Here is a 26145-nt window from a genome sequence, read left to right on the forward strand (position 1 = left end):
GGAAGAAATCTTGGAAAGTTAAGTGCTGAAAGCAGTTATGAGGTGATTTATTAGAGTTGCAGCAATTATACATGATTTTGCAATGTAAAAAGAGGTCATGTGATTTGGGGTTGCATAAACAGAGAATGGAGGTAATAGACTTTTCTGCATAGCTCTGGCGTGACTACTCCTGGAACACTGCATTCAGTTTTGTGCACTGTGTTGTCAGAAAAATGACAAGAGTAACTGAAATTATAAGCAACCGGAGAAGCTGATTTATGAAGAAAGAATAAAAGAGCTAACTAGTTTGGCTAAGAGATGACAAAGAAAGAGTAAGATAATATTTGAAGGGTAAACACCAAGGAGAGACGGGGATGATTTAGTATGGTATATGGAGGTATAATGAAAAGCACTGGGGTGAAACAGAAAAAGCAAAAATGTGGGCTGAATATTATGAAAAAAAATGTTGACAGTAAGCTCTCTGAGTCTGTGGAGTAGTCTTACAAAGTTCACCTTGAACTTTTTAATCTAGACAGGGCAAAACACTGGAACATTTTCTGTAGCAAATAGTCCTACAGTGGCAAAGAGATGGACAGGATGGTCTCATGTCTTTCCATTTCTATCTTGTATGGGCTTGTCTAGGCTGGGAAATTACACTGTGTTAGCAAATGGTGATTAACATCAAGTAGGATTCCATAATTCCTGTTCTAATACCATATAACTTCCTAGGACTGACAAAATCTTTAAGGATATGATGTGTCTATAAAATTTTTAAAGCATCCTACTGTAGGTAGCTGTTGGACTCTTCTGAGGATGCCAATAGAGTCTGTCCTTTTAAGGGAAAATCCCTGCAGCTATTGAATTTGTCACCTATTTTTACAGCAAAACTAAAGCTTTGCGAGCAGTTTCCAGAGCTCTGAGCAAATCCCCAGGTGGATGTTACAGAGCTGTGCACTTCATGCCAAAGCTCTGCCCTACTTTTCCACAAATAGCAGAGCACGTGATCTTACATTTCCTGGTTCCAGTCCTGCAAAGAGCTCTACAAACATGGCTCGTTTTTTCTGTGTGGAGTTTCACTGAGCACAACATGACTCCCCAGCTGAGTAGGGGTCATGCTTTTTTGACCCCTGGGCAGGACTGGGGCTAATATGAGCAGCACTGGGCAGTGAGACTAAGTACAGTTTTCATTAAGGGTGGACTTTACATTAATTGCCAGAGTCCGCTTTTATTTCTGGTTTCACTTTGTTTTTGTTTGGATAGAGAGATTATAAATAACTCGTTTGTATTTTGTGGGTTCTATCCCATCACTTCTCTGTTTGTTTCCAACTTCTGAATTCGAGCTTTCTCCCACCCCAGTAACCCAACCTATTTGCAATATACTTTTCCAAAATGCAACCATTAAATTTGAACCAAGACTTAAAGAATACAAACTAAAAAATGTCAAAGGGATATTTTGAAAGTGCACTTTAGATGAACTAAGCACGTGGTTATTTTGTTTTGGTAGACAGTCATATGTGGCTCATGATTCAAAGCACAGCTAAAAGTCTCATTTCATTAGCTTGATTTGGCTCTGGGAAGGAATGGATCAGCTTTTTAAATCACTTTTAATCTGCTTATTTTTGTTAAACTCTTTTCAAGAAGAAAATTCAAAGCAGGATGTGACTGTATTATTTAAATTATGGACAAAAGCATAAAATTACCATTTTGCTGCTTGTTTTATAGACATTGCACAAAATGAGGGTATGGGTGGATTTTGTGCTGCATGATTGACTATTTGGTGGGATTTTTCAGTCTTAAGAGCTGAATGAATGACCTTTACTTTGTATTTGATGTGTGTAGGATTGGGTAGGTATCTTTCAAATGAGGGTTTCTCATTTTTTCCTAATCATCCTAACTTTCCTGTAAAGTTTAAAGAAAAAATAAACACAAGCCAATCAAAAGAGAGAGAGAAAAAAAAACAGAAAAAAATTGTTACCCTTCACTGACATGAACCAAACTGCCCATGGCTCCAGACTCTAAATGAAAATTTGACCCTTGATATAATTCATTGTTGGTAAAGTACTTTAGGATTATTGTGAATAAAAGATGCTATTTAAAATCAATTTATCCTCTCTTCTTTTATATTCAAATGGAAAATTAAAAAATCAGAATAAACATTTCAGCTGCTTGGTTCTATTAAATTTATTGCTCAATTATTTTTGTTTCATATAGTCAATAATGCAACAGCCTCAAACAAAAAACTACAAGAGATTATACGGTCTCTAGGTGTGTGTGAAATGGATCTGTATTGTATTTTGCCATGATATAGAAGTTCACCTATTTAATAATCTTGTTATTCAAGTAAGCCATTAGCAACTATAACATTTGCAAACATTTGTATATACAGCTTTCTTTTCATTTCTTTTATAGGAAAATAGTTTCAGAATATGAGAAGACGATTGCTCAGATGATAGGTAGGTGTTACTGCTATGGAACATGCTGTTCTAGACTCTGAAGAGAGCACAGAAATATGTTTATGGCTGGGGGCCTAATTCTGACCTTGGATACACCTGTTGAACTCCTATTGACGTTCATTGTAATTTGTACATCTGAGGGCAGAATTATGAGCTGCTACTTTAAGCTGAAAAATAAGTACTCCATTCTGCAGATGCTAGAACCTGAAGCATTCAAGAATGTCCGAGGTCTCTCTTCTACACCAAAGCAAGCTATTCCATAGAAAACATGTCCAGAATGCACAACTGTTTTGGCTGAGATTCATCAATATCTTATGCAGAAAGGCATTTGGGTCATTTAAATTACTCTTATCAGACACACACTTTTTTCTTAACCACCAGTACCAAAATTTGGTTCTTCACACTAACACAGGCCATCTTTGTTAGGCACATTTATCCCAGCAAAAATGTGAATTAACTCCACTCCTGGATCAGAGATCACTAGGGGCGAAGCCTGAGTGACTTACTGAAAATAATGGGGCTGTCTGGAATATAAATCAGAACAGGATCTAGTCCTTGAAGAGCTGGAAAATATCTGTTCACAAAATGTTTTGCAAATCAAAGATTACTGAAAATATTTCTTAAAAACAGGAATTGCAAGACTTTGTTGGCATTTTGGGCCCAGCTCAAAAGGTACTGTTTTAAAAAGTCGTCTTTAGCGGACCTCATAACCCTTATAATTGTCAGATTCTAGCTTTCTTGTTATAGAACAGGGGTGGCCAAATTTACTGACTCCCTGAAACTCCCTTCCCTGTTGGCAGAATCCCTTAGCTCCACCAATCTGCTGCAGGACAGAAGCTCCGAGCGCCCCACCCCAGGCTGGTAGGCGGAGAATGGGGGGAAGAGGGCATAGGGAGTTCCATGAGCCGCATTTTAACCGTAAAAGAGTCACATGTGGCTCATTAGCCACGGTTTGGCCACTCCACTGTTATAGAAGGTTCTCAGCTCGTGGGGGCAGGGGATGGCAGCTATGCAGTGTCCATCAGTATGCTTCATTTGGAGCTTTGTTTCCGAGGGCCAGGAAAAGTAGGTAAATTTATAGCTATCTTTTTTGGAATGTGAGCTTCAGAAGGGAAGTCAGCTCAGACTAATGACTTCATCGAATAGAGGGGAAAGTGGATGCACTGTAATGTGCTCAGGGTATTTGTAGTGTTCTACACAACGTAGCATTATTTATAGCAGAGAATAGTCCTGGAGCGTACCGAGTAAAGTTTTACATGTGTGGCATGGAATGTGTATGTGCATCTGTAATGAGGAAAGTTTTCATTACGTCTGTTAGTGTGTAATCACTGACATTTATAAATGTCATTGTGTTACTCTCTGTTGATATTGGCATTTGCCATTGTTTATATATCGCATGACACCAAATGTTTTGGTTATTTCTACCATTTCTTCTATGTTAATATCGTTAGCATCAGAGTAATATTTTCATAATGCTGGCACTTCCCGACATGTACCACAGAGATATATTTTACATGTTGTGGAAGGAGTAAGTGAGTCAGCAGCTCAGAACGTGAGTTAAACGCCTTTCGTTTACACAGTTTTATATAACAGGCTTGCTCGTTTTTTGCCCACAGCAAAATAATAATAATGATGATTAATAATTTGACTATTTTTGCAGCATCTGACAGATCTCTACTTCTTTTCATGTAAATAGAGTCATAGGGAGATACATTCCCTCCCCTGAAGATCACTGATTTCATTCACTGCAGCATGGTGCATTTCTTGCCATTAATATGAAAAATTTAACCAAGTACTGCGGAAGTGACCTCAGAATACTTGAAAACTGACCTAACTTCTCTTACTCTTTTGAATTTTAGAGGTTTAACTCCCCATTTCATTTGGATTGTCTTTAGCTGGTGCCCTGCCATTTCTGTAATGCATATTTTATAATAGCATGACCAGAATACACGTCGGGCTGAATTCTCCACTATTTTACACTAGATTTATGCTGGTGTGTCTCCACTGAAGTTGGTAGAGATGCAACAACATAAAACTGGCTCCGCGCTGTGAAGATTCAGGCCTTACAGTCTTCCAAAATGTGACTTTGCTGATCTCTTATGCAGCACTGAAATTGCTTCCTGTGTTTTATGTCCAAGATTTATATATCCCAGGACTGAGTTTGCTTTTTCTGTGTCAAATATTTTCATCCCGTACCCCAGATAGATCTTTATGTTAGGGTTTTGCAGCACATAGTTAGGGAGGCTGAGGATATATTTCCATTTTTTATGTTCCGATACTTAAGCCTGTATTCAGCCTCCACACAGGAATTTCCTTCCACGCACTTCCACAGCAGGAACTTAGAAAGTTCTTCAGTCTCACCTGGCCATACATTTGGGCAGACACGAGAACTGCCCTTTTCTCCTAAGCCAGTTTGAATTGTTAGCCAGCAAAATGTTCTTTTTCGGTGACTACTCTTTCAAGTTTTACTTTTCAGCTACTTAGAGCACTTGATTTTCTACCTCTTGGGGGAACTGCTTATTTCCACTTACACGGTGATTTCAGTGCAACATACTTTTTGTTCTGTTAGTGCTTGGGGCTGTACAATGGGGCCTTGGTCGAAGCCTAGGGCATCTAGGCAGTATGGTGATACAGATGATAATAATAATAACACAACAAAATGTACAGCATAGGAATTTTAGAGAAAAGGGATACTGTAGGTAGTAGCAAATAAGTGGCCATTCAGATGGCTTAAACTACACACAATTTTTCAGATTGAAGCTTACTATATTAACAGTTTTAGTCTTCGTCTGAAGATGAGAATTCAGTGTTGGAAATTTATAAACAAAATAAAATATAATTTAATAGCTGTACGTCTCAGTCAAAGCTGCTCCTATCTATTTATTTTATAACTAGCCTGTTATGGCACACATAACTGGGATGCCTGACCTACTTCCACTGATACACTGTATCAATGTTATATCAGGTATTGTTTGGTGAATGGAAATTCCTGTCAGTGAAATAGATTCTAAAGAACTTCACCTGTTCCCTTTATCATTATTTCACACAAATGAAGAATAATTAAAATGTTTGGTCTCTGATCACAGAGCAAACAGAAAGGTCTTTATACTCTGAATTCATAATAGTTGATGGTGCTTGTTGAACTGTGTCAAATTATGTCAAAACAGAATCTGTGGCAGAGTTTTAGAACCTGTGGCTCTAAATTAAGTCATTTCCTATTCCTTTATGAAAAGCACTAAACTGTAGTAGAGCATCCTGTTCACTAAGATGGCATCTAAATTCTGCAGCATTTTGTCTGGTAATATGTTAAACACAGGCTGTCATTCTATGTTTACTGTAGAAAGCTTCTCTGAATATTTCTTGTTTTCCCTGTGATTTGGTGCACATACCTATCCCTTTGGATAAAGATGAGTTCACTTAACTGAATAAGAAATATGGTCATCTGGCATGTAGAAAAAGCTGATTGGCTATATACTATACATATACTCATAAAAAACCAGGTGTGCTTTGTTGCTGCAAGCCATGCTGCCTTAATGATAAAACAAAATAAGGAAAATAGTGTACTTCCACATGAGTACGCTCCCCTGAATTGTTTCTATTTATGACCGAACCCTTCTGAGCTCTTTATAAAGCCTTCTACTAGAAGTAGACTTAATTACAACTGGACCTATTTCACTAATCCTGTTTGAAGGAATATTCAATTAGGTCAATAGGTCCTAATAGAGCTTTTCCAGAATGTCTTGTCTCTCTGTAATACCCAATAATGGGAATTTTGCTATTGATTTCAACTGGAGTAGGAGCAGGTCCTACATTTGCACTTATAGAGAAAAATATTGTTCTATTTAACTCATATAAGTAGTTCGTCAGTGATCTGTATTGTGTGTGTGAGAACACTGTAGCTGTCAATACAAAGCTCCACACCCTATTAGTGCCATTTTGCACATATCTCTTTGTTCTGCTTCCTTTTTCGTTAAATTAATTCCAGTTTGCCTCAGCATTTTGCACGTTTGTACACACACACACACACACACACACACACACACACACACACACACACACACACACACACACACACACACACACACACACAGGGCCTTACTACATCCTTAGCATGCTCTGCTCATAAAAGGCTCAGAGAGTGGACTAATAACACTGTTGCAGATCAGGAATGGGGTGCATCAGCTGAACTATGTAAGAAAGCTTGCACTGTCCTTGTTTTCACTGGGCTGGGCTCAAGTCAACACTCCATTATAAAATTCATCACTCTGCAGTACTTAAATCCCTCTTTGGGCTTAAGAGGTATGTAGAACTTGTACTGACCCTTTGTAGAAGGATGCATTTCCTTCGGTTCTTCGCTTTCATGAGCACCATATACATCTATAATTTTTCCCTAAAGGTCCATTTTGTGTATATTTTTCACCATTGCAATGGAAATGTATTTTTAATTTTTCCCTCCAAAAATTTATTCCTATATTTCAAAGTTAAACGATGGTGTTTAAAAAAAAAAGAATGTTATGCTTTTCTGCATTACAGGTTGTTTCATGTTAATTTATTTATGCTTTCCTAACAAATTCCCTGATTTTCTATTTTGCTTCCATTTTTGTTGCTTCTTGCTATTTGCTTGCAAAACAAATAAACAGGCAAACCTGGTAAGTAATGCTTTTCATCAACTTTGACATACTGCATTTCTTTTGCTTTTATTCTTTGTATTTGCTGTATCCCCATTAAATAATGCAGATATTAACTGAGATTGAAAACAGGTTTGAATGATATTACTTAGTATTGCTAGTACCAGTTTTTCTCCGGTTCTTTCAATAAAAATATTATTCTTAAGTATACAGTATAAAGGAGGATTTTCTTATTTCTGAATTGTGGACAGCATGCTTAAGTGATATAGAAGCCATTTTAATTAAGGAATTATATAAGCTTGTATATAAATATATATTTATAATTGTCTAACTAGGTTTTGGCTGAGAGTTTATTAGCTGCACAGTACTACTGAGCAGAGAAATCACTGAAGTTGAATCATAGAAAATATCTATTAGGTCTTCCAATCTCACCTCAGCCAATGCTGGATTAGTTTCTATAGTGTATGTTCACACTTTGTCCAATCCTGTTTAAAATGTCTCAAGCAATGGGGCTTTTAACATTTTCCCTTAGGACACTGTTCTTACGTTTCCTAGAGCTCATGGTCAGGAAACTTTGTCCTGATAGTTTAAATTTTCCTTATCATTATATCCAGTGCTTCCTTGTGACGCCTAAATAATTCCTCTCCTTCTTTGGAGTCTAAATGGGGTCTAAATGGGGTCTGGCCAGATGGTGGCATGAAGGCATATCAGGTACAGCATGCAAGACGTGAGGGAAGTGAACTGAACACCAAAACCACTCTCTTCTAATCTCCACTGGCCAGCTGAAGAGAGTGTTGGTGGTGGTGATCTGCTTTGGTGAGAGCTGGTCCCTCACTTTTTTGACGTAGGGAAGGTAGGAGGTGGAGGGAAAGGAACTTCCTTCATGGATGTGAAGAGGTGTGTGGTGAATTCTTAACAGTCCAGATTGCCGTAGAGACAGAAGGAGAAAGAAATGGCTGAAATATCACAGGGTTTAGTATAATTGCCGACATTGAAAGAGGCAAAATTTGGTTTTCTTGAGCTGTCACTTAAATGTATATTAAGGGCTTGATCCTACAAACAGTTCTACAATATGGACCCTTATTCCTGCATGGAATCACAAGGAGGTGAGATTCGGTGCAGCAGCAAGGGCCTGTGCCTGCAGATCTGTTTCAGGATCAGGCTCTGAAGTTGTATGTGATCCTCAAAAAAACAAAGCAGGAATAAAAACTAACATTATGATGGGACTTCAGCAGAAGACCCCTGAGAAGACAGAAAATAAATGAGGGATGAAAAATTAAAATAGTTCTCCCTTTATTCGCTCATGGCTAGAGATATTCACAGCATATCTTTTAGAGATCACAGCTGCAACAGATACTTAATAGTGATTTCTAAAATATTACTAAAGGGGAACTCTGAAAAGTGACAGGGTATTGTGGGGGTCAGTGTTTCGCAATCATTTCTCCTAATCAGATGGGTTCAGTTTACAAGTAAAAGAATGTTATTCTAATTCTTAGCTCAGCTCACTCAGTGTGAGAACCACTCCAGTTTTGCATCTCATGCATCACCCATAACAAAAAAAGGTCTGCAGGCCAAATTATGCCCTCAGCCACACTTGTGTAACTCCAGTGCTGTCAATGAGTTTGCACAACTGTAACTGATTGGAATGTTGAAAACCATTCTCAGTTGATGGACAAGATAGAAAACCACTTTCTCTCAACAGCATTGGCTTAGCAGGGCTAACAAAAAAAGAAATAGAAACCCCTGAATACCCAAGAGGAACAGATGATCTGAGTGTGAGAATGTCATTTCTATGTTGTCACGTTTCCGAGTTGAACTGCTCTTCAAAGAGTTTATTTCAAACTACAGTCTCAATTCAAATTACAAATTGAACTCTGTTCCATATTTCAGAACACAATAGGGCAAAATGGTCTGTGTGAAAACACTTTGGAAAGTTGCAGGTTTTAAAATGTGTCAAGTTGTTTGTGCAGGAGAACTTGTTACCTCATCTGAATTTGCATAACAGACTTAAGAAAACAGTATAAAATTTGTACACACACACGGCCCTACTACATCCTTGGCATGCTCTGCTCATAGGAGGCTCATAGAGTGAACTAACTCTTTCACAGTTCGTTTTCTTTACACTGTGTAACTATGCAGAATGGACTTTGAAATATGGAACGTTGGAATCGTAGTTTGTGGTATGAAAAATGAAACATTTTAATAAACAGAATATCAAAGCTTCATGTTGCAAAAGAGGTGCCAGTTTCTCTCTTGGGTCATCACTTGGAGAAAAGAGTGGTGGAATATTTAGTATAGAATCAGGCTCTTAACTGACTTTATTTTTGTTTTTGGAATTACAGAGATGAGAAGATCAAAAAAGATGCTGTTGTATTTGGCTATTATGTTTGCCATACAGCTGAACTTAGAAAATATAAATCTGATGCCAAGTTGCCTGACTTGCATTGGGCTACAGTACACAGCAAAATCATATCTCATTTCTCCAGAAATTGAGGGCCTCATTTCTCAAGAGTAGTCCTTGCACAGAATTAAATGAAGCCAGCAGGTTGCACTGGATTAATCGCTACACCAGGAGGCCATTAATCCAATGTTGAGCATTACAAATAATATATGCCGTGTATCAATAGCATGCAGAAATTTAACTTATATACAGTTCACTCCTCTCCAGTGCAAAAAGGGAGGATCCAACCTCTTTCTTCAATGTGAACAACTGAGTTCAAAGTGATATAAATCATCAGTATCAAGCTATGATCACATTTGTTTCTCACATCAAAAATAAGATCCACTATAACAAGAGAAATTATACTGAACATAGGATTGTGCCTCTGTTTAATGCCTTTTTCTGGATCCAATACAAACACTTAACTATTAATACAAGCCAACAGCATAGTATTATAAAAAAGAGGTGATATTTATTCAGTGTTCTTAATGTAACCTGTTCCACATATTTGCTTTGTTCCAGAGGATGAACAGAGAGAGAAATCTGTCTCCCATCATACTGTCCAGCAGCTGATAGTGGAGAAGGAACAAGCTTTGGCAGACCTGAACTCTGTGGAGAAATCACTGGCAGACCTCTTTAGGAGATATGAAAAAATGAAAGAGGTTCTGGAGGGATTTCGGAAAGTAAGTCAAAGTTAGAGATTGTACAGTTTAAATTCTCCTCCTTCCAAAAAAATAAAGAAACCCTCTGGTAGGTATATGTAAATATTGCTTACCTTTTGGTACTGTCATTGTTTTGAATCATTTGTTCAAGTTACAAGTTGACTTTAGATTGTAATTGTGTGGGGTGTGTGTGTATATGTATATATTTATGCTTGGTTAGTATTAGAGTATTACAGAAGAACAACGTGCTTGCATATATGCTACACTGCAACTGCAGTATATGTTGTTTTAACGATATTTGAATTATCTAGCACTTTATTAAGAGATGGCTCACTCATAGCTAGCGTTGCTGGAATTCAGCCTGTAATTGTTCTGATTGAGGACCATGTCTTCGTATATGTTTGTACAGGGATTAGGGCAGTGGGTTCCAACCCTGTAAAACAAATAATTTCCCTCAAATACAACATACGAAGCTCAGTATTGTAACTTTTATTGGCTCATAAAATATTGCCAGGTGGCTTGTGTGTGCACCAATATATTGCTACAGGAGTTTAAATCATATAATTTCACCAGCGCAGACTGAAAACTGTCACCTTGTTTACTGAGATGCCATTGACACTTCAATCTTCTCATTTAAGAATGAAGAAGTGTTAAAGAAATGTGCCCAGGAGTATTTATCACGAGTAAAGAAAGAGGAGCAGAGGTACCAAGCACTCAAAGTTCATGCTGAGGAAAAACTTGACAGGTAATTGCTTGAGTGTTTTCAGATGTTTAGATTACAGGAACGTCCTCAATAGATAGGTCTAATATTTTATGACTTGCAGCAGCATATGCCTATATTTTACCTTACAGAGTACATGGCCATCTGTGATGGGATGGGTCGGGTCTAATAAATCCTCAGTAGTTTTTCTTTATTTATTTATTTTTCTCTGTGGGGAAAGTCCATGGCCACAAGTGAGCACTTATCACCAACACTATACTAACCTATCACAGAGAACAAGGCAAAACCATCTGGTATATTATACTGGTGCTCTATGAAATGGACTCTATGAATTGCCTCCCCCTAAGACTGACAGCTTCAGATGGTTTCTTTGCTAGTTTGTTAAGATCAAGTAAGTGTTCTTAGTGCCCACTTAAGTTTAAATCTTTTCATAATTACCTGAATTGAGACATAAGAGAGACCTCCAAAATGTTAGCACCAAAATTGACCTATGTCGACAATGAAATGACATTTGGGTTCACTTCTCCAATGTTCTCCCAGTTTCAGTCTCGTCCATAGAAACCAGAGATGGACATGGTCAGAGGCTTATAAAGAGCTTCAATTGAAATGATGCTAGATTTTGGTACTAGATCAATTAACTCAAGGTGAAACAGTTGGCATAAAGAATTTCACAATCTCTGTTCAGGGGAGGCCTGAAGTAATGAGAGAGAAATATCATCTTATTTTAGTGGAGGGTGGCAGTCAAGCTGAAGTTTCAAGGGCACATTCAAAGTGGTGCCCAGCAACTGCCCATCCACATTCATCTGCCACATCTATTTTAGCTGTCATTAGCCGTAGTCCTCTCCTTTTCAAGAATTAACATTCACCAGAGCAATCTTATTTCTATAGAGCCAATGCTGAAATTGCACAAGTCCGGGGCAAGGCTCAGCAAGAACAAGCAGCATATCAGGCCAGTCTCCGTAAAGAGCAGCTGAAAGTGGATGCATTGGAAAGAACACTGGAGCAAAAGGTGATTTAAGTGTTTCTGTTCTAAAATATCAGTTACGGTGATGCAGTTTGCCAGCATCAGTTGCTCTAGGTAATTTGGAGCATCAGCAGACGTAGCAAGTGGATTTCCTCCTAGCATGCCCTTTAGTTCTAGGTAGGAATTCCTGCCTGGTACTGTCTGGATACATTGGGTGAGGCAAGGCAGTGGAGTGGGAAGAGGCTTCAGGTACCCTCTTCCCTATAGTGCACTCACACAGCACAGAACCATAGAAATGTTGGACTTGAAGGGACCTCAAGAAGTCATCTAGTCCAGTTTTCTTCGCTGAAGCAGCACCAAGTACACCTGGATCATCCCTGACACCTGTTGCACTTTATTATAAGTTACTTTCCTTATTCCCAACATAGTTTTAGGGGCCAGTGCCAAGGTCCTAACTCTCTCGAAATTCCCTGTTTTCCTATGTAAGAACTACTTTAATTTGAGCAGATCATTTTAATCTTTATTTTAACTGTAATTTTAGATTCGGAATAGCACTGATGTCATCTTAAATGCATCAACTTTATTAGTTACTGTTTACAGACATAGAGTGATCAACTACAAATATAGGCAATTTAAGGAATCAGTGGTTATAGGAAACCTCCATTTGTGTCTTGTTCTCTAACCTAGCAAAATAGCTCACTTTCACTGTAATGTAATTAGTCAATTTTGGTAGGTTTCAAACCCTTAGAGAAGGAAATAAAGAATAATCCAGTCAAGAGTGATCCAGAATTTACTTTTTTGCAGCTCATATTTTTATTTCAACGTACTAGGAGTTATCACTGTGACTTAGCATTCCTTAAAGATAAATTGCATTTATTAAAGTAGGCAAAAATCTTTATGGAAGCAAATAAGCATACTATTTGAATGTGCTATACTTATATATACAGTACTATTCTGTATTTAAGATTATTTGTTGGTCCATTTCTTTCTTTTGTTATTAGTGGAAAAATATTTTTTTCCCAAGATCACAGAATAATAAAAGCAAAAGATGCCTTAATATTTATTTTTTAAAAGATATTTTTGCACTATTAATCTGTTTTTGTTTGTTTTTTAGAATAAAGAGATAGAAGAATTAACAAAGATTTGTGATGAACTGATTGCCAAAATGGGGAAAAGCTAACTTTTAACCAAATTTCTGGACTTCAATATTGAGTGCAATATGACCATTGGCACACGGATGTCCATGTATTTATGTGGACAGGTTATATTTTCACATTTTCGTATGCACTACTGTATTTTCTTTCTAAATAAAGTTGATTTAATTGTATGCAGTACTAAGATTACTATCAGAATTTCTTGGTATTGTTTGCGTTTTCATAGTATATTTCATAGCAAGTTGATCTCAAAGTTCCTGTATCAGGGAGATGGTCAAGTTCTCTAATAAATTACAAATTGCTGATCCTAGCCTTCCCTTTGTACATGAGTTCCCATGTTGGATGTCTTTTGGATTTAATATAAACATGTATTACTTGCATGGGGACTCTTGCCTTAAGGAGTGTAAACTTGATCTGCATTTGCTGATTTGTAAAATAAAATTTAAAAAATTAAAAATGCATGTCTCTCTAATAAAATTCTCTATTGTAAATAAATTTTTTTCGTTGAAACTTGGAAATAATCATGATTTTATTTATTTTGTATTTGGTGCTTTCTCTACATGTAATGCCAGAAACATGGTAAGGGGAAATGCCATTTTTGCTCAAGTAACTTACATACATGAGTAACTTTACTCACACGAGCAGTGTCATTGTATTTAATGGGACTGCTCACAAGAGTAAAATTACTCATGTACATAAGTATTTGAGCATTGGGCCCTGTAGGCACGTACACGTAGGCTTAATCCTACAAGGCGCTGAGTACTCTGACCCCGATCCAGCAAAGCACCTCCGCAGTTGAGTAATGGCATATGAGTAACAGGTTGCAGAGTCAATTTTAAGTATATTTAGGGTACATAGAGAAGACATTTTCTTTCTGATATTACTTTAAGAATTTGCCCTATGGAAATGGACAAGTGCATCTGGTTGGAAGTATAACCAGAATAAGCTAGATAAGTAGCATTCTGCACACCTCTTCATCCTCTAAGACATCCTCTATAGAGGATTAGGTATGTAAGACAAGCATTAGGACTTTAATGACAGACAAACTGCTTTGTTTGTCTAATGGTACATCTCTTGGGTATCCATGATGAAGACAATCTTCAGCCTGGTTCTTCTCAGCTTGCTTTTTGTAATCAAAAGTAAGTAATTTCAGTCAGTTCTGTTTATGGTCTCTGATTACAGACACATGCAAAGAGTTCAGCATCTTTGTCCTTAATCTTTGCCAGTTTTGGCTTTCCATTGGCTTTGTGTGCTATAAAATTAGTTTATATATATGGATAACAGCAGAATTTTATTGTAAAATACAATCGTTAAACTCATAAATTTTTAATGCATGTTTCCCAATGGACAGTAAGTGCACCTTCTTGTTTTTGCACGTTTTAATTCAGTTGTTTAAAGTGCTTATCAAATTCATGCTTACATTTAAAAATACCATACAGCTTATACTGTGGATCAGCCCTGGGAGGATGAGGTTAAGGAATAAAATTGTGACTGTAAAGTTTTGGCAAAGGGCGTTGCAGGAAACAGAGTCTTCTGCACAACTTTTAACATGACATATTGCCATAACGTTTCAAATGAATAGATACTTTAGGGGAAAATTAGCCCCAGTATCATAGTGACAGGTAGATGTATTACAGATCTGGGGTGTGTAAACTGAAGACGATGAAAAAAATGCATGTTATACTTCCAGTTTGTTTTAGTGGAATCTGTTTCCAAACTGTTACAAAAAGGTGTGATGCCTACTACAGTGCTCTAAATAATCTTAGATGTCTCGTTATGTGCAAAATACCAAAACTAAAGCAATGTATAGATTATATGCCTTTAAAAGCAATCTTGGGGTCCAAAGCTGAGAAATAAAACCTGATTGGATTTTAAAAAATCCTCAGGCACAATGTAAGTTAAAAGTTCAGTGTAACTAAATTAGCCATTTTCAATGTTTGCTTCAGACAGAAGTAAAACCAGGAAATTGCACAGTTGCTTTTGAAATATTCTTTACAAGCTCAGGAGCGATACCTATATAAAGTGATTTTTCTTAATGACAGGTGAAGCACTGCAATGTTATACTTGTGTAGGTTCTAGTGATGAAGAATGTAACAGACAAGGAACTCAGCAATGTCCAGGACATTCAGATGCATGTGCAATCATAAAAGGACAAGCAAGTAAGTAGTTACAAAACTGTAACCAAAAAGTGTCAAATTTATTAATTTCTGTCAAGAGATTCTTTTGAGAATTAAATTACCAGGTTGGTAGCAGAGGCTAGTCAGATGATGAGAAAATATAGGTAGTTAAACATGTTCTCTTTTTTTTTTTTTATAAAGTACTGTTAATAAATCTTAAACTCTTATCTTGTCTGGATTAGCAGAAATGTGACAAATAGTAATATAGGTAGCCATTGAATTCTTATTATTAATGCGTAATAATGATGCACCATGTAGATGTGTATTATTGTACATGAGATAAAATAACAAGTGTTTGAATTAATTTATACTTATAAACTCGTACTTTTAAAAATGCCATAGCATCAGAATGATTGTTTCTTATGATGCTCATCTCTTCATTATGCTTGATCGCTGCAAGTTTAGATTCATGTTAATAAGACAGTGAAACAAATAGATAAATTTAAACATCTTGATATGTTTGGGATTAAATGTGGATCTATTTGTAGGTGGTGTTATGAAGTCCTGTTCATTCAAATCATTCTGTGAACGGGCAAGAAGGGATGGATCCAAAGCACCTGGAGTGAGCGTTAACTGTTGTTATTCAAACAACTGTAATGCCAAAAGCCTGAGTTCAAGAAACGCCATCTCCATAAGCTACTTATCACTCCTTGTCTCTGCGGTGTTGTGGCATCTGCTGTTTAACTTGAAGTGAAAAACAAAACAAACCCCTAGTAAATCAATGCTACAAGGCTGCCTTTTTAGAAAAAATGACTAGCTATTCCTAAGAATGTTACTCACATGTAATACAACAATTAGTGGAGGTTGGAGATATCTGAAAAGGAGTAGACAAGTCTGGCATGAAAAGATGGTGGCTCAGAGGAAATTTACAGCAGCAGATAAAGATTGTACTGTGATTTAACAGTGTAGGCAGTTTCCTTCTCCTGCCCCCTCTTTACCCTAAGGAGCCTCTAATAATAATATTTAATGTTCCACTGGAACACACACATGATTATAGAATTTTTATACATGAACATAATATATGCCTATAAAAAAGAAACTTTAGCTACAAGTAGCAGCCTTGTAGCATAATAAAGAAGGATTTACATGTTTGAAATGCTTTTGAATTGTTGGCATACGTAAACTCAAAAACAAAGTAAAATGTTCAGAAAGAAGTAACTGAGAATTCTAATAAACCATAACATATCTAACAATCCTTCAAAGAATGTTCACAAACTGAGGAGAGAGGGAAACTCAAAATGAGACAGGCTTGTCATCATTAACATTAATCATTCAAGACCAGATCATGGTGGGGAGGGGGAGGGAAAGGAACAATGTATGGAAAGATTCTACATTATGCATATTTTCTGTAGACTAATATTAGTCAGATAATCTGAGAACCTTGCTATGAAACAGCAAAACCAGATTAATTAGCAAAATGGTTTTCAACTGGTGGGCTTCCTTCCAAAAGATCATCTTACTCTATCTCTACCACTAGATTTAAGGATAGTGGATTTAATCCCGGTGTCCTAGCCAAATTACAACTTGAATAATGACGTTCTGCGTATCCACCTGTGGTTTCAATTGGATATAGTATTCTTTGCTTCCTGTCCTAAATTTATGTATTTTAATAGTGTGTGGAGTGTTCCCTGTATGGCAAGCCTGATCATCCTCTCATTGACTTCAGTGGGAGCCGGAGCAAGTCTACCATAATTTGTATATTTAAATTTGCTTAGACAGTGAAGCATAAAGCACCTCGGGACCTTTCAAGATGAAAGACACAATATAAACAGCAGGCATTAGTAGTAGTATAGCTATTGTGTGCTCCATAGCTACCTAAAAATCAAATCTGTCCATCATGTGTACATTTTTATAATATATTTTGTAATATAATATTTTTATATGTTTCCCTATTAGTACTTTGTTAAAATATTTTCATAGCATAGTAAAGCAGTGTCATCTCTCTCAAAGTTGAGCGTGAGCAATGACAGCGTAAGCTTGTTGCCAATGATTACTGTGGGAAAATGATCAGGCCCACGTAGTATGTGGTAGTATCGGTTGTTATACATACGGACCAAATATTTCATACTTGGGCTCTTGATATTAGTGGCTTGACTTTCAGAGGTACCGAGCACCCATGGCTCCTGTTAACTTATATGATAGTAGCAGATGCATAGCACCTTTGACTGTCAATCTACTTATTTAGGTGCCTAATATTCATAGATTTTTAATGGCCAGAAGTGACCATTGTAATCTTCTGCAAAACACAGGCTGTAGGACTTTGTTAATTCCTGCTTCAAGTCCAGTCGTTATAGTTAAATGAGAGCATATTTTAATATGGATTTAGAGAGCTAACTTTACAAAATTACTGAAAAATAATGGTCTTTGTGTTTATGGAACTCACTTGACAAAAAATGCAACTGTACTCACAATAAAATTAAAAATTGAGATTTTCAATTTTGGTTCTTAAGTAATTCATTGAAAATCATTGCAAGACAATAATTTATTCTTAGGAGTCTCCAGACATCTACAAAACTCCCTTAGTTTTATTTAGGATGATTGCAGAATGCATTTGACTTAATTGCTGTTTTACATAAAATGGTTGAAACTGCTATCCCTTCAAGGTACAGTGTAACCCTGATATGCTTGGAAAGTATTGCCGATCATGATGACCAATATTATCTAAATGCTTCCTTGTACTTTCCCAGCTGTCTGTATCCATCTGTGGTTTTGTTTGTTTGTTTTGTTTTGTTTTTTGGTTTTATGCTTAGATTGTAAGCTCTTTGGGGCAGAGACAGTGTTCTATGTTTATACAACACCTAGCACAATGGAGTCCTGGTCTACGACTAGGGCTCCTAGGTGCTATGGTAATAGAAATATTAAATAATAATAAGTTTGCAGCAACACAAAGGAACTCAGCTGAGAGTATTTACTAAGATTATTCACACAAACCTAATCTATTCTGTATGAAAAGGATTTTAGCAAATCAGCAGGTTTTTTCATTTCATTGTTAGCTTGAATTAATTTGATCCAGCTCCTTAAAACTGTTATATTCTGCTAAATATTTATTGTCTTTATTTTGGGATAGTACTGTAGTAGTAAAGTTATACTCAGAAATAATGTCTTTATACACTACATACTTTTACTTTAATGAGAGAATAAAATTTGTGCAGTGTCTAATAATGTTTCTTAGTTAACAGAACTGCATCTTTGAACTGGGATTGCTAATAACTTCCTGTGCTGTGTAGACTGAATCCCTACTGACTACATTGCTTAACAGGATATATTCCTTTAATATGGTAAATAAAAGGGAAAAAAAAAGTATGTGTGGGGTTTAGTTGTAAAAGTTGCACAGATGAGGATGAAGGGGAGATTGTTTATTCTTCTGATACACACTGCCTTTCACCCAACACCTGAAGACAGCATTTAGGGAAGGCCCTTTAGCCAAGTTGGATCTACCTGATAGTTACCTTTCAGCATTAAAAGACCATATTTTCCTTTATATACATGTAGCATTTCATATTTTGTAATACTGGAAATTAAATACATATGTTAAACCTGTGTGTGTGTGTGTGTGTGTGTGTGTAAATAAATGATGGCTGATGTCTTTGGGGTGAGTATTTAAGAGATGATTTTAAATGGTTTTAGATATAGACATTCACTGAGGTGGTGGGCCTGAAAGAGTCTGAAAATCTATATACAATTAATCTCCATTCAGAACACCGTGAGAACAGACACTACAAGTGAGTATTTGCCATCCAGAGAACAATATTTGGGGGGTGGAAGAATGGGCAGGGAAGTATTCTAAAACTTCTGTGTGCAGGGCTTGTCTTAGGCTATTTCTGGGGCCCTATAGAAAGTAAAACATAAAGGACTTCATCCAGTTTTTTCCTCATCTAGGATCAAGTTCGCCTACCCGTGTCTGGCTGTTAGGGATGCTAATTCTTCCTCCCTAAATGTTGAAAGGCTATGGGGATGAATGGGATGGGGTCTGATTGTGGGAATCCATTCTTGCTTTCCAGGAAGTGCGAGCCCAAAGATGGGATCAGTGGATCAGTTGCACCAATATTTTGGTTTGTTTTTACTCCTAGCCTCTGACCTTCATGAGTTTAGAGAGAGACTTAAGGCTCATCCCTGGGAGTCAGGAGTGGTTGAGTGGGTTCATGTGGACTCATCTCTACCTGTTGTGGTAGTAGGCTGAAATGGAACAGAGAGTACGTCTCCACTGCGAAAAAAGACACAGACCAGCATATCTCAGTGCTCAGGTCATCAGACTTGGTCTCTTGGGGCTCATACTACGGGGCTGAAAATAGCAGTGTAGACATTAAGGGTCAGGCTGGAGCCTGGGCTGTGAGACCCAGCCCCTCACCAAGTTTCAGACGCTGGGCTCCAGCCAGAGTCCAAATGTCTACACTGCTATTTCTAGCCCTGTAGCACAAGCCCAAGTCATTTCACCCAGACTCTGAGACTTGATGCCAAATGTCTTTTTTTTTTTTCAATGTGGACATACCCTGAATCTCCTTTGCTAAGCTTCTTTGGTCACTAGAAGCAGAGACTGGGTTTCCTCTTCTCCCAGTGCCTTCATAGATGGTGAGACTCCACCTCCCAATGAAAAGAGCCTGTTCTCTGGGATGGTATTTCTGGGTCACAGGCTTCCCGAACATAACCATCTGTAAGAATGCCAAACCCCAACCAAACCCTTGTTTAACAGACAAACCCTAAAACTTCCAATCCCTTTCCCTGTAAATTAGTTTCCCTTTGATTACAGTCATTTTCTAAAGAGTTTCGTTTTCAGGCACTTGTAATGGCTCAATGCTGAAATTTTTTGGTTCAAGGCTTCAGTGGAATATTTCAATCCAAATAAAAATTGGAAAAAAGTAAATCAGGAAATACCTATTACTATTAAGTCTTTCTAAAATGTGTGTTATTTTTAAAAAGCCTTAAAATTTTTGACTAATTTGTGGGACAAATGCACCTTTAAGAATGTATACATCTATTTTGACTTATGCTAGCATCGATCCATTGCTTTAATTAATCCCTAAATTTTCCTGCTACCAAAATCAAGCTTCATGAATGGTCTCTAGTTCTTGATGTGGAATAAAAAACTGCAGACACTGCTGACTTAAAATCTATATTAAAAGGGGAGTACTTAAAGAATATGCTGTGCATTTTAATGATGATGCGTATCTAAATTGCCATTCAGGGATTTGGGAACAGAACATATGCTGTCCACTGTTGTTAAATTTCTTTCAAATGAACATTTTCTGCATGAGGATCAATTTCAAACCATTGTTCAGTAGTGAATGAAATAAAAACTTGTATGCAGAGCTCTCGTGCCTGTGTGTGTGTGTGTGTGTGTGTGTGGTGGGGCAATCAGTATTGTATAGTTGTTCAAATATTCAGCTGTAAGGCTATTTCAGTGTGAATGTAACCCATGCTTACCTCTTTGTCCTTTCTAGTGGCTGGACTACGCAGAAGCTCAGGGCTATGCTACTGGCTTTAAGCTAAGGGCTCAGTCTTTTGGTTCAGGCAGTTGAGGTTTATACTTTTAGATCCAGAGGGTTCTGGATTCAATCTGTTGACACCCCATCCAGGGCCTTCACATTACATAGCTGTACAACCTCCAAGTTGTGATCCATAATTCTAATGTATAGGCCGTTTTTTAAAACTGTACTTCAGGCTACCTAGAGAGGATAAGTCTTTAGCACAGTTGGGCTACCCTTGTCCTTATTTCTGTCCACGCTATTCATGGTAACTAGGCTAGAGCTGTGTTAGCAGTAATAGCATTTACACACGGGTGTAGCTAGCACAGTTCTTCTGATGCAAAGCACAGGTACAGGTAACTATAGGCTAGTGAATCTGACATCAGTCCCAGACAAAATAATGGAAAAGCTGAGAAGGATTCAATGAATTAAGAATTCAAGGCTAGAAATATAATTAATGTCACTCAACACAGTTTTGTGGAAAGCAGTCTTGTCAAACCTGATTGCATTATTTGAGATTACAAGGTTTGAGTGATAAAAGATAACTGTGCAGATGAGATATACTTTGACTTTTGTAAGGCATTTTTATTTTAAATTTAGCTCTGTATAATATCAAAAAGCACACTTAAATGGATTAGGAACTAGCTAAATGACAGATCTCAAAAATTAATTGTCAATGGGAAGTCATCAAATGGGGGTGTTTCTAGTACAATGTAGCTGCAGGATGCTTCATGGATTTCTTCAAGGATTTTGTGATGTCATAAAAGGAAGAACTTGTCATAGTAACAAACTGCCTGCATTTGATGACCACCAGAATGGTCCCTGGTGTTCCAATACATGCTCTCTCCTGTCTTCCATGGAAACATGATGCAGCAGCCTGTCTAGAAGAAATCCAAGGCAGTGGATGATGGGAAGAGGGCTCTGAGCCTTCTGCAGCTAGTCCCCAGCCTGCCCCAGCTGTGTTTAAGACCAGCACTATATAAGGAAGTTTACTGTTATTAACAGCATTCATCATGGCAAATGTAAAGACCACTGCTGGTTTTGTGACCAGTCGGCAATCACTAGAGTTAGCACAGCTGACTACTTTTGTTCCTAAGGTTTCTTCTTTAGATACTAAACCAACGGATTGGTAAGTATGAGTTAATGTTTCCAGATATATTTGAAAGGAGCAGTGAGATTTCCTGCTGAATGATGATCTAATAATAGAGACCACTTCCCATCTCACAAAAAATTGACTTTTGTTTTCAAATGAATCCTATAACACTCTGCATCTGATCAATGCACACTGCAGGAAAACTTCCTTCTGACGCCAGACGTACTGTATTGTCCTTCCACTATTCAAAGGGCACCTAGGGATCTGCAGCCATTCCTGAATTTAGCCTAAAAAAATTCTTGTGAGAGGAAAATATTACGCCCGTTGTACAGAGGTGGAAACCCAGGCACGAGGTTAAGGCCAAATTTCAAATGTGCTCACTATTCTTTGTGTCTCAATTGGAGACTCTATGACCTGACTTTCAAAGGTGCTGAACAGCCCCAGGTCCCATTGATTTTAACTGCAAAACAGTCAAATTCTATCTTCCGAACGGACTGTGCATTTCCCACCAACTTCACTGGGAGTTGTGCACCCAAATCAAAGGGTAGAATCTGATCCTTTTCTATTAGAGAGAATGTGAGGAACTTTATGAATTTTTAAAATATAGTTTTGGTCTCCTGCTTTTCTGACATGAATGATGAGAATGTGTTTTCTTGACATTTTAATGGTGCTCCTTTACCTCTCAGCTCTTTGCTCTCAGCCCCTTTTGCAGCCCTGGGAGGACTTTCCCCAAATGAAAAGAAAATATCCAAGGTAGGTATGATATCTTCAGATTGATACCTATGTCTTATTAGAGTTAAACTTCTAAACAGCATAAGAATCTCTAAACTGTCACTCCCAAACATGTGACAATTATTGATTTTTTTGTAGCTATAAGCACTGAAGACTCTGGTCTAGTATCTCACTGATAGTATATACATGTGGATAATTACCAATAATGCTAATGGGAGCTACGCATACGTATCTAGTGTACACCATAGGCAGGCTCCTGCAAACAACAGACACCCTACAACCGTAGTAATTGTAATTCAGTTCTTCAAGGACAATCCATTGTGAAGCAAGATAATTAGGTGGCAGAGATTGCAAATGCTACTCCAGCTCTTTGGAATTGTGATATTCAAAGAGCCATTGACCTGTAGATACAGGAATGGTGCAGGGATCGGTTTTAAAGCAGACAGCCACCATTTTATTATCTTTTAACTTTTATCGGGAAGTCTAAAATGGGTAGTTTTAGTTTAGTTTAGTTTACTCATCCCAAAAACCAAGAATAGTATTAAATAGCCTCATATATTCAACCCACCCCCGACAGTTCAGCTCACTTTTGGATCCTCTTGCTTCCCCCCATGAGGAGGCATGAGGGCACTTAGTCTATGAAGACTTAAGGGTTCCCTTTCTTCCTCCAGGCTAACAGAGTCCACCAGTCATCTCCAGAATTTCTCACCCATGTTTGTCTCTGGGAACTGGCCCCTTTGAGCATCTGACCTGCATGGCCTTGGGGATGCCAGCAATTAACTAGGTGGCACCCTCCACCCACTGCCTGGTATCTGCCTTCCATCAATCCAATCTCTAAGTTTTCCTAGCCACAGACTGGCCCCAGTGTTTGATAAATGTGTCCAATTTCCCTGTCGTACTCAAGTCCTGATTTTCCTGTGTGCTAGCATTGTGTCATCTGTGTCCAGTAAGACTGTAATGATGTCTTGGTTCACACTTCTCCCTAATGCATTTAAGCAGACTTGACGGCTCCCTCTCCTAGCTGCCTTGCAAGCATTTCAGACCAAACCTCCTTAATATCTGACACCACTGGCCCACATCCAACCCACATTCCTGTTAAATGCTGATTCGCAAATTCACCCCAGTGCAAGCCTCAAAATCATTCTCCCCTAAAGGAATAATCAATACATTAGATGGATGTTGTTATACTTTCAGTGAGTGCAGGAGAGGCATGAGCTACTCCCACAACATGGTCCTCTTCCCATACCATCAAAGATGGACAGTCACTGAAGCCCAGGTGCAACCCACCTGTCTCTACTGCCTGTTTGTGGGCCCAACGTGCTATCAAGTGCCCACAAATCCAATCTTCCTTCCAATGGTGTACAAAATAATTTACCAGCCTACCCAACAAATTCATTATGATCACTAAGAATTAAATAAGTACATCTCTAACCAAAAAAAAATCAAACATTGAAAATGGCACAGCCATCTTAGAGAAAATCTTGGAATAATTCCCATATAAGGATGCACATATTTGTACTAAGGGTAAAATTTTATTTTCAGACCCAATCAACATTTCGCCTCTCCAATATTGTGTTCTTTCTACCGTATGTATATAAAGTTCCTGGTGACCTCAGAGAAAGCAGGAGAGCAGACTGGTGCAAGTAAACGCATGTGGCATGTGCAGACCATGCAAAATGTCTGTTGTGAACCTGAATGCACATGAAAGTCATCTAGTTTCAGGTTTTTGATACAAATTCAGAATTCAGTCTAAGCATATCAAAAAGTTCACATACATTACCATAACCCATGGCCAATTTAATGTTTCATACAGTAGCTAAATTTTGAATGTGCATTTTTTCATGATTTTGATGTGAAGCCAAGTGAATATCAATGCTTGTAGTGGAATTTTTATTGGGATTAGTACTGAGTTTAGAAATCAAAGAGAGACTCTAAAAGTATAGGTGGGCAATACCTGAAGTATTTTGTGTTTTGCATAACTTTGTTAGATGGGTATTGGCTTAATAAAACCAAGACAAGTGTAGTTTATATGTGGATCCCATCTGATCAGCTCTCCCAAAGCTCTGGGTCAGGAAGAAGAAGTTGCTATATAATTCTGGTTTTGACCAACCTCTGTTCTGAGAAGTTATGACTGGTGTACACATTGTAGATTTGACTTGATAGAGTACTTGCTTCTGTGCTCCAAGAAGACTCTTGGTGTAGAAACCCAGAACTTGAGAAATGCACATTACAAAGATTTATCAATATGTTTGTTTAAGGCTCTATTGCCCTTGAGACAACGTTACTTCCGCATAGAAGCTGGTTTCACCAATCGCTGGCAGTTTCCTTATGGCCTAAGCTGTGATCTGTTAGGAACTGCACAAGCCAATAAGGCTTTCAGAGTCTGCCTCAACGAGACCCTGAAGAGGATAATGTCAGGTAGGGAGACAGGAGTAAGCATGATTTTCTGTTTCTCATGCATTTTAAGTAGAAATGAAAATCTCCATTCCAAACACTCCTGAACTTTGGGTACGTTTGGATTTAGCATCCAAATCTGAAATCCAACATAATGCTTTGTTCAGAAATGATCATCCTGCTTAGCAATACAAAAAAAACTCAACATGTTCCATACTTTCGATTTAGTTTGGATAAGAACCCAAAAGATTTGATGCTTATCCAAAACTTATTGGAACTTAGAGTCCTCCCTCCTCCCATCTAAGACCCAGGACCACTGGGTGCCCCTTACTACTTGGGGAAAATCCATGAGATCAACCACCACCTTCAGATACAGTCTGCTATTCCAGGGATGAACAGATGTGTGTTACGCTCCCTGCTAGGTGTTTGGAACCAGCCAGTAGATTCCTTCTCCTTCTTTGGATGTTCAGGTCTGGCCAGTAAACCTACTGCTAGAGATAAGCAATAGGCATGATGTCTTTGACATGCCAGCTGGTGCACATTTTCCTTCCCAACCTCTGAAGGCCTGTTCTTCTGGAAGCAGATGGCCTGCTTACCCTCCCATTCTGCAGAAATGCAGTGTAGCCAGCACTAGCAAAGTTATAGTGAGTTTTGCACATTTGGTATTCTACTTAAAGCCCCAGTTTCTGGAAACAACTAAGTAGACGTGAATCTCAGCTTTCATTTAAAAAATAAAAAGAACCCTTGTGGTTGCACAGAAGAGCTTGAACATGTGACCTAGAGTACTGTAAAAACTCAAAAACTAGAAATCAAAGGAAAACATGCAAATTTATTATTTTTAAAAAAATTTCTTTAAAAAAAAAAAAAAGCCAATCCCATTCTTTTTGGAACTGACTCTTGATTTTTGAATGGGGCAAAGACATGAGAGAATGGACAGATCTAACAATCTTCTGGGACATTTACAGACTTGACAGCAGTAAAGCATTTTGCTGCTGCAAAACAAGGAAGTGGACACCCAGTCAAGAGGCAGCTCTGACTGAGCGTATTGGCTGAGCATTTCAGTATCTCAAAAGGGGTTCCAGTTCTGCGTAAATGGTTTTTTGCGAGGAGTGAGTCCTGTGTTGGTATCTGAACCACTATAACACTAGGCACAGCTATCTTTCATCACATTGCCACATGTTTGAACAAATTTTTTAAAGGTCCTTTCCTAAAAGGTTATCAGTGCATTTAGGTGAAGCCATTATTAACCCTTAGATTCAAAAGACAAAAAGGCCTAATCTTTGGCA

At 37.8% G+C, this 26145-nt stretch overlaps 2 protein-coding genes across 6 annotated transcripts in view; both read left to right on the forward strand.

Annotated features, from left to right (window-relative positions):
- The window catches only part of TACC2 (transforming acidic coiled-coil containing protein 2), a 167027-nt gene extending 153558 nt beyond the window's left edge, over positions 1 to 13469 (forward strand). For all 5 annotated transcript variants that reach the window (XM_067561353.1, XM_067561349.1, XM_067561350.1 and 2 more), the window contains 5 exons: positions 2389 to 2432; positions 10023 to 10183; positions 10801 to 10907; positions 11772 to 11892; positions 12962 to 13469. In XM_067561353.1, the coding sequence (XP_067417454.1) occupies positions 2389 to 2432; positions 10023 to 10183; positions 10801 to 10907; positions 11772 to 11892; positions 12962 to 13027 (499 nt within the window). In that variant the 3' untranslated portion in view covers positions 13028 to 13469. The remainder of the gene's footprint in view (positions 1 to 2388; positions 2433 to 10022; positions 10184 to 10800; positions 10908 to 11771; positions 11893 to 12961) is intronic.
- Positions 13470 to 21653: 8184 nt separating this feature from the next.
- The window catches only part of BTBD16 (BTB domain containing 16), a 38917-nt gene continuing 34425 nt past the window's right edge, over positions 21654 to 26145 (forward strand). Inside the window, exons 1-3 of the mRNA XM_067561294.1 lie at positions 21654 to 21769; positions 22420 to 22486; positions 24724 to 24883. Coding sequence (XP_067417395.1) covers positions 21654 to 21769; positions 22420 to 22486; positions 24724 to 24883 — 343 coding nt within the window. The remainder of the gene's footprint in view (positions 21770 to 22419; positions 22487 to 24723; positions 24884 to 26145) is intronic.

The sequence above is a fragment of the Emydura macquarii genome, unplaced genomic scaffold, assembly GCF_026122565.2.
Source record: "Emydura macquarii macquarii isolate MOO-44397 ecotype Brisbane River unplaced genomic scaffold, CSIRO-AGI_Emac_v2 contig_2372, whole genome shotgun sequence".
NCBI lineage: Eukaryota > Metazoa > Chordata > Testudines > Chelidae > Emydura > Emydura macquarii.